Genomic DNA, 9,338 nt, shown 5'->3' with positions numbered 1-9,338 from the left:
TCTATGCAGTGTATCCTGTCTGAAATCGTAGACGCCTGAGGACAGCTAAAAGAAAAGGACACCCCCCAGCAGTAAGTCACCCGTGGAACTTCCAGCAATCTTTCTATTTAAGAGCCTTCAATGGATTTTTTCTTTTCCTCATGAATTTACCTAATCACTTTCTAAATCCTGTTTCATGCAGCACCATGAGAATGGTAATCTAATTTTGGCCTCTAAGACATATAATACAAAAACAATAGGAGGCCCATGAAAGAATGAAATAATTTTGCCAACAGATATTACAAAAGCAGGCAATGACTCCAGTCCAGGGATGAAGAAAATTACTGAAACCACTAATTACAAAACAACCCAGTGCTTCCTGCTTTGAAACAGAATCTATTTAGACTTTTTTACATTTTTTAAAAAAACACAAAACCACCTGTAATCGCTTTTCTAAGCTTGTGATATGGATGTTTGTTTCCTTGGTGCCATGACGTGAACTTCAGGGTGTGCCTCTTCCACTGGTCCTACTGTCACAAACACACTCCTAAACCCAAAGATCCTTGTACCAGTCACGAGACGGGATGAATCAGGACAAACCTTCCCAGGGTGTCACTACTCTTTGCTTAGAACAGGAGAACTGGCTGAAACACACGTCCCTCCTGTGAATTTATGCTACATGTTCTCTATTAAATTACCGGGCTCTATATATTTTGCAATCTTTGTACACCAGCACTGTTGCAATCTCCTGCAAACTGTTGAAAATTGGTTTTGAAGTTCTAGACTTACAGGTTTGTTGCTGCCCTAAATTGATTTGCAAAACAAGAGAGTATTTTCCTCATTTAAATATAGGCGAAACATCCCTTTTAATAAACTCTCCCCTAGTACTTTTTAAAAAAATCAAATATACATATAGGGTCTTTTTTTTTTTTTTTGCATGTCTACCATCCTATTTAATAATTTTTATCTGTTCGAAGTGCAAATAGTTGAATATATTCTACACGGCTTGACAAAGCTCTTTGTAGCCAGGGTAGAAATTAGTGAGATTGCATACACCTTTCTATTTATCCAGAATTCCAGAAAATGCCAATAGCAACTTCCAAATTGAAGCCAAAGTAAAATATGCTATTAAAGGTCCTTTTTAGATGGTATTAAGATGAATCTTTTTTTCTCCTCTACCTGAGAAATTTAAACAATTTGCTTTTCTCTTATTTCAATCCTATTTTATGTTATAGAACACTTTTTGCACATCCTTTTTGTATTCATGTTAACACATTTGCTGCTACTTCCCTTTATTCTTTCGTTCTCATTGAAAATGCTGAAACACGCCTGATTCTTGCCTCATAACGTGTCTTTAAGATAACATGGCTCCCGTTGAAAACGTTCCTGGGAGAGGAAAAAGCGATTACTGAGCTGAACATTTCAGAGGCTCTTAAGCTGCCATCAGGTGCACAAAATGTGCCAAATTTCCTACTCTGCTTGTTTAACAGAAGAAAATAGTCAATTGAAACATCTGCAACGTGACTTTTTTTTTTCTCCTGCTGTTCCTCCTGACCCAAAACCAAGGCTGCTATTGCCTTTCTGAATATATTACTCCTTATCTGAAAAGCCATTTAGTTGCAAATCCAAAACCTTTCCATTCTTACTGCGTATGCCTATATTAGCCACGGTAAAGGCCCGTAACAGAGCATTTCAAACACTGGACTAATGACCTCTCTGGTATTTCTATAGAAATGCTCGGTTAAACACCCAGGCATTTCAACTTTCAGTCACAAGACTTATAAAAAATTCATACTCTGAATCTCTAGTTTCAAACCACAGCGCTGCATCATTAAGAGCTTTCCAATCCTCCCACCCCACACACTTTACGAAGGGGGAAGGGAAAGAGGGCTTTTATCTCCCTGGCATTTAAATTTCACATTTTCTTCTCCTGTTGTTTGCATTTTTAAGTAGTTCTGGAGGTTGACAAAAAAAAAACCCCACCAACCAACGATGTAAGCCTGAGCATTTTTTTATTCTATTAAAATACAACATTATCCAAGAACCTTTAAGCTAGATATTTGGCTAAAAATAAAAACAGGTGTAAAAAACGGTGTTTATCATTTAAGTAACTTTTGTCTTAATAGTGGCTGTCTTTCAGAAATTATAAAACTTCTATTTCAAGACTGAAAGAAAAGACTACCCCTGACACAGGGAAGCACCTGGAAAAACAACGTGCAGCTGTCATAGTACATTTTCCAGCAGCACGTACAGCTTTGATCTGGCCCTTACATGAGTTTGCTGAATTAGAATAATGGTTATTTTGGAAGTATGTATATATTTTCCAGTAAAAATATGGTTATTTTAAATGACACTCCTGTAAAGCAAATTTGAATATAAAGGGTCTTCTGGTTTAGTCTCTCAAAATGTTCAAAACGACTCTTTCTGAGGAGTCTCCACACATGTTCTTCCCACTCGCTGTAGCACTGCCTCACATCATGTTTCTTCTTTCTACCCTTGTTCACTGCTTTCAAAGCCATTTTTATAAATGTCTGTTCTTCCTGCCACTTGCCCTGTCTCCTGCACAGGTATCTGTTGCCTCCCCTGAAGGGGTTTTGCGTGCTCTGGGAGGCAAGATGCCCCCTTCTCCTTACCCCTCTGACTTCAGCAAAGCCACAGTCTGTCCTACAAAGAAACTGCTGCCCTTGACTGGTGCAGTGGCTCAGTCACTGAGTCGCTGTTGGCTCACACAAGCCAACCGCGGTCTCATGCACATCACAGGCTGAAATACCATGATGTTGTACAAAGTCCTCAGCTTTCTTTTCCTCGTATTCCTTTCCTCCATATGCTTGGCTGTGTTTTTTACTTCATTTATTCAAAGACAGCTTTTAAGCATTGGTAAATAGTTGAAGAGGATGGAAACAGATTTATATCTTATCACCAGTAATAGCAGAGCTTGATAAAATGTTATCTAGGTACTGTTTTCAAAATTTGATGAGCATCTCTCATCAGCAGGAAACAGAGAAGAGGTTCTAGGAGGTGACAGAAATCTCATGAAAACAGATGTTGTCTCTTTGCCCCTCTCCAGGCCCATTTTACTGAAATAAGCATAATCTACCTGCCAACTTTTGAAGAGACTAAACGTCCTTTCTCTTTCATCACTCCTTGTACATTCCTTGGGCAACCAAGCACCAGTGAAATTGTCACCTTATAGAATCATAAAGGTTTAGGTTGGAAGGGACCTTAAAGCTCATCTCGTTCCAACACCCTGACCTCCCACCAGACCAGGTTGCTCCAAGCCCCGTCCAGCCTGGCCTTGAACACCTCCAGGGACGGGGCAGCCACAGCTTCTCTGGACAACATGTTCCAGTGTCTCACCACCCTCAGAGTGAAAAATTTCTTCCTGATAACTAATCTAAATCTACACTCTTCCAGTTTGAAGCTATTACCCCTCATCCGATCACTACATGCCTTTGTAAAAAGCCCCTCTCCAGCTTTCTTGTAGGCTCCCTTTGGGTATGAAAGACTGCTGTAAGGTCTCCCTGGAGCCTTCTGTTCTCCAGGCTGAACACCCCCATCTCTCTCAGCCCGTCCCCACAGTGTTACCAAAGACAGGCCTCTGCTTTGTTTCTAAAATGATTGTTTCTTACTAATCATCTTACTGTGTGAGAAAATAGCTAATTACTGAGTTTCTTACTGTGTAAAAAAATAGTCACTGAGCTGATGTTACAGATAGTGACAATGAGGAGACAGCCAGAAGTAGCTAATCACCAAGGATGGGATAACAAGAAGTAGTTAATCACTTCAAGGTTCTTTTATACATCAAGATTGTACTCCTATACCAATTAGGATAGAGTTGTGGCTACTTCAAAGAACTTCCTTATTATCTTCAAGAAGTTGGCAAACTTACAGTAAACTTTTACTGTCCTGAGATGATTCAATACCTTCAAAGGATAATGTGAGGAAGGCTCTCCTTACCCAAAAGACCACCGATACACTCACGCTTGTGCAGGTGTTTTGCCAATGCGGCAAAATTTGATACACACATGCAAAAAGACTATTTGGTCATCCTAATGAATATGTAAACCTAGGTGCAGTTATGTATTTGGTAGGTGGAATCATGAGACTATTTTGTGTATAAACAATGGGTGAATAACCCCGGTAAGTCGTGCTAGATTTGTGGGTTTTCCCCCTAGCACCCAACATCGAATAAACACTACTTTTGCTTTCCAGAGCTTTTATTTCAGGCAACAACAGCAGAGGTGCTCCAGCCCTCTGATCATCTTTGCGGCCTCCTCTGGACCCGCTCCAACAGGTCCATGTCTGTCCTGGCTGAGGGCCCCAGAGCAGCAGCACACCCGGGGGGGTCTCGCCTACTGGAGCAGAGTGTCAGAATCCACCCCCGGCCCTGCTGCCCCTGCTGCCTTTGATGCAGCCTAGGATGCGGTTGGCTTTCTGTGCTGCGAGCGCACATTGCCGGCTCACTTGAGCTTCCCATCCACCAACGCCCCCGAGTCCTTCTCCTCAGGGCTGCTCTCAACCCATCTCCGCCCAGGCTGTACTGGTGCTTGGGACGGCCGCCCCACAGGCGGGACGTTTTCCCGTGAGCGGGCAGCTCAGGAAAGCCGGGGGTGCCCCCCGGGGGTCGGTGTCCCTCAGGGGTGTCCCTCAGGGGTGTCCCTCAGGGGTGTGCCCCCGTCGCCCCCTCACGCACCGGGCTGCCCACTGCGCGCGCACCCCAACCGCGCATGCGCCCGCCGCGCTGTGACACCACACCGCGCAGCGCCGTGACGTCCGCAGCGAAGCTTTCCCGACTGGACCAATGAGAGCTGAGCGGGGGGGAGTGCCGTGCCGCCGTTGGCCGGTCCCGGCCCCGCCCCCTGGCCGGTGGGGGGACCCGGATGAGGCAGCCTGGGGCGGCCGCGGCCGTTAAACGCCGGCCTGCGGGCGCGGCCCCCGCCATGGCGGCGGCGCGGTGAGGGCAGCGCGCTCGGGGCGCGGCGCGGCGAGGATGCTGCTGGTCTATGTGAGCCTGCTCTCGGCGCTGGCCGGCTGCTTCCTCACTCTCCTGCTCCAGCTCCTGCTCCTCTACAGGAAGAAGCCGGAGCCCCCCGGGGGGGACGGAGCCTCCGGCGGCCTCGTCTACGCCCGCGTCGCGGCGGACTGCAGCCTCAGGGACTACCTCCAGGCCTCGGAGCCGGCCGGTAGCCAAGCGTCTCCGGAGCCGACCACAGCCTCAACGTCGGCCGCCGCCGCGTCTCCCGCCGCCGCCGCCCCGGGCCCGGAGCCCAGCGCCAAGCAGCCGCCGCAGCAGCAGCCAGAGCCCCCTCCGGCCCCCTCCTCCCGTGAGGAGACGTGCCACTTCCTCAATGCTATCTTCCTCTTCATCTTCAGGGAACTCAGGGACACGGCCCTGATCAGGAACTGGGTCACCAAGAAGATCAAGGTGGAGTTTGAGGAGCTGCTCCAGGCCAAGGTGACGGGGAAGATGCTGGAGGGGCTCAGCCTCAGGGATGTCTCTCTCGGCAGCGTCCTGCCCATCTTCAAAGCTGTCAAGCTCATTCGACCTGTGGTCTGCAACGAAGAGGGCTGTCCCGAGGAGCTGAGCTTTGAGGTAGATGTGGAGTACAACGGTGGCTTCCACTTGGCCATCGATGCTGACCTGTTCTTTGGCAAGTCGGGCTACCTCTTTGTCAAGATCTCCCAGGTGACGGGGAAGGTGAAGCTGGTCTTCTCCCGCCTGCCCTTCACACACTGGTCCTTCTCTTTTATGGATGACCCTGTGATACTCTTTGAAGTGAAGTCTCAGTTTGAAGGGAGGCCCATGCCTCAGCTCACTTCCATCATTGTGAACCAGTTCAAGAAAGTTATTAAGCGCAAGCACACCTTACCCAATTATAAAATCAGGTAAGATGTCCTGTGTCCTCAATGTTACTTTGGGTGGCCTGCATTAGAATTGCTGTTTTGCTCTTAATAGGTAAAAAGAGGTTTCTGGTGGCCCTTCTACAGTAGGGGTACTTGTACACTGCTTGTCTGATATCTAAAGCTTTTCATGAAGATAAGCATCGTTTTCCATTTATAGTAGGTGAAAAAGCCATTGCACAGTCAGATTGTGACATGCCCTGAACTGTGTGTAACTAAATGGCAGAATTAGTAGGTATCAAAAAAACTTTGGGATCCTGTCAGGTGTCCCAGTGACAGGACCATGATATCCTTTTTTGGAAAAGGTAGAAGGATGGCTTTGTGGACAGTGTGTGGGTTTGGGGTGTCCTCCCAAGCTTCTGCCACTGGTGAGCCACCTGGGGGAGTCTTCTGGCTTATGCTTATCTGCAGAGGTAAGGTGGTTGTTGCTTAATGTCAGGATAAAGTTCACTCTCTAGGGAATATTTCTGAGATCCGATGATAGGTAGTGTACTCTTCCTTTCTGGTTTGCTGAATTTCTTCAGTAACTTTGGGGTAATCTAGAAGTTGATAAGAGAACTAGTGCCACATTTGTGGTAAGTAAAACTGTAGGAGGCCTCATGGTTTGTCTTTTTTTGTAAGGTAGCATATTTTCTTTTATAAATGCACACACTATAGCACAGACTGAATTATATAGTGAATATAATGAAATATTCAGTGATATTCTGTAGCAGAAGTGGCAAGTGGCATCTTTGATTCCACCTTTGTTTCTGATTAAAACATATTAAATATCTTACCGCTGTTCAGGTACCATGTTCCCTTTCTGTCACCACACCTTTGGTCTTACCACTCCTTGGACGCTATTGTTTCCTTTCTCTTTTGTTTATTCTTTCTAGCTTGTATTAAGTGTGAAGTAAGGATTTTTGTTTTGTTTACCACATTCTTCTGCAATAAGCCTTCTCTCTGAAATTCATCAGAGATGAGTAACTGAAAATGCGTGTATGAATTTTGAAGTGTAATTAGCTTTGCAGTGATGTAATTTTTGAAGACTTTTCAGGCAGTTTTTCTGCAATTGAATTTATAAGAGTTCTCATGAAAGTGGATGTGTAAAACATGCAAGATTTGGAAAGCCCTGACAGGGTGATAAGTAGTTTCTTGGAGTAACATGGTGGTCCTTTCAAATTTTGAGGTACTGAATTGCTTTCCAGAAGAGAGTAATCCCTAGGCAGCAGAGAAGCTGTCAGGAGCTGTTGGAAAGAGATGGAAGCTGTTAGCTGTGTGGAAAAGCCTGAAGGAGTGGCTGGGATAGCACAGTCATGGTGCAGAGGGAGCACTCTCAGTGTACCTAGAAAGAGCAAGTAGAGCTTTATGCTCTCTAGACAAGTTTTAGGGTGCCTGTGGAACGAGTGGTGATGTGCTCCTCCCCTTCAGCAGAGGAGGATAGACATCCGCATTTTTCCTCTGGGAGATGCCCCTGGGCAGTAGGGTGCTTTCATCATTTTGTTAGAGGTCATGAATTTTCCACATATTTCTCAAACTTTCTGCACCAGAAAGGATGGACGAGGTGTGTGTGAGCCACTGACATGTTAAAGGGACTGGAGGGAGAAAGAAGGAAAGAAGCAGAGCACAGTGCTTGGGACAGAAATGAGCAGAAGTGTAAGGACAGAAGGTAACTGACATCACGAACAATATAGGAAGCATAAATTATTATAGAACTAGGAAGAATGAACTGTTATTTGAAAATGTTCTCTTTAAGTTATAAGGATTTGGGAATTTGCGAATGCTTGAGAGGGAAATGCAGTATCATAGCTGGTTTTCACACTAGATAGTAGGCTGGTAGCACGGGATGGCAAGTGTTCAGTAAAACAATGTCCAACCCTGTATATGGTGCTTTTGACCTTTAAATTTTATGCCATGTTCTGAACGCGTCATTCTGACCCGCTGCGGTGTGGAGGGGGAAGGCAGGGCACTGAGCTTAATGCGCATTAATGAAATTGTCTTAAGGAAGGAAGACTGGGTCGTTGATGTCATAACTGTCTATAACTTTGCCTTTAAAGCAGCAAGTGGGAACACAGACTCCTGCGTGGGAATCTTCAGCTATCTGTTAACCTTTAGCTGTCCAGAGTTGCCCAAGGTTTTGTAAAACACAGACTGAAAACACGTATTCTCCACCAGCGTGACTCATCTGAGTTTGTGCAGGTAGATCCCTAGACAGCAAAACTTGGTAACAGTCGAGTAGTAACAATACACTCTGACGTGGTGGCATAGTTGATAATTGAGATGTTACGGTTTAGACAGTGTGGCGAACTGATTTGGAAAAACAAGCCCCCTGCTGATAAGATGCAAAACTTGGTATTTTTAAGAATACATTGGCTTGGGATTGTGGTATGTTAATATATTCCTTAGGAAAGAATGTACAGGAAGAAGTCAGCAGTGTTTCACAACTGCTTAATAACCTGTTACCTTGCTTAAAGCTTAATTTCTCATCTACAGGGAATGTGCTTATCCTCTCCTCATTTTTTTCCTATGGCCTATATGCCTTTTGTTTAAGTACATAGTATTTGCTTCCATGTGTAATTCAAAACCTTTCTGATGTCTCCCTACTCTTGCTCAAGTAACTTTGTAAATAAATCTACGAATGGCAGTAATTACAACCTTGTAAACAAAAGCTCTTGGAGTGTGAGGAGTTCTCATTTCAGCTGGTTAAAAAGGAACACTTTGTTACCATGCTTGCTTCCAGATTGAAGTCCACAAAGGAGTTTTATCTTGTTTCAAGATGCTAAGTAGCATTAAAAATTAAAAGATGCTATTTTCTTTGTCTTTTGTATTAGGCAACTTCTAGAGGCTATTACATGGTAGTGAATGGCATCAGAACTCTTGTCAGTAGTTGATCTTGAACATCCTGTAACTAAGTTTTGTGTAAAGCAGGTTCCCCCTCCCTCCTTTGTTATTTAATTGTAAAATGCTGCATTAAAATTGTGTTGTATCTTCACATGTATACTGCCTGTTGCTACAGCCAAATTATACACACATACTTTTGTATTCTATACAGTTATGTACAGAATTTTATGCAGCAAAGCAGTGATTAGTAAGATCGTCATCTTTTGTATCGTGTGTTGTTAGGAGTGGCTATGTGCGTAACTAGCTTTAAAGTGGAAAAAGGCATCTTGCTTTCCTGATGCACTCTTAAGTGTCTATGAGGGAAGGCAATGTAGACTAGTAAGTGCATTTTAAAGTTTGCCTAGCATTTTATGTACGACTTTCAACATAAAAGCAATTGTCTACTAATTGGAAGAAGGAGGTATACACTCTATGTCTAAACAAATAAGTAGTAATTTGTATTTTATTCTAATAGTGTGTAATCACTGTTCTTTGGCTCTGTAAGAAATGTGTTTGTGTCTGGCAAAACACCCTATTTTGAAGCTGTTCTGCCATTGAATGGCAATTGCTATCTCATATAGTAGAACTTGGCTAAATCT

At 44.3% G+C, this 9,338-nt stretch overlaps 1 protein-coding gene across 1 annotated transcript in view; it reads left to right on the top strand.

Moving 5' to 3' along the window:
• Positions 1 to 4,847: 4,847 nt before the first annotated feature.
• Positions 4,848 to 9,338, top strand: part of PDZD8 (PDZ domain containing 8) — a 65,056-nt gene continuing 60,565 nt past the window's right edge. The window contains exon 1 of the mRNA XM_074591881.1: positions 4,848 to 5,865. Within this exon, the coding sequence (XP_074447982.1) occupies positions 4,970 to 5,865 (896 nt within the window). The 5' untranslated portion in view covers positions 4,848 to 4,969. The remainder of the gene's footprint in view (positions 5,866 to 9,338) is intronic.

Source organism: Larus michahellis, chromosome 6, assembly GCF_964199755.1.
Source record: "Larus michahellis chromosome 6, bLarMic1.1, whole genome shotgun sequence".
Lineage (NCBI taxonomy): Eukaryota > Metazoa > Chordata > Aves > Charadriiformes > Laridae > Larus > Larus michahellis.
The sequence above is the reverse complement of the archived record's forward strand: the minus strand, read 5'-3'. Positions and strand labels throughout refer to the sequence as shown.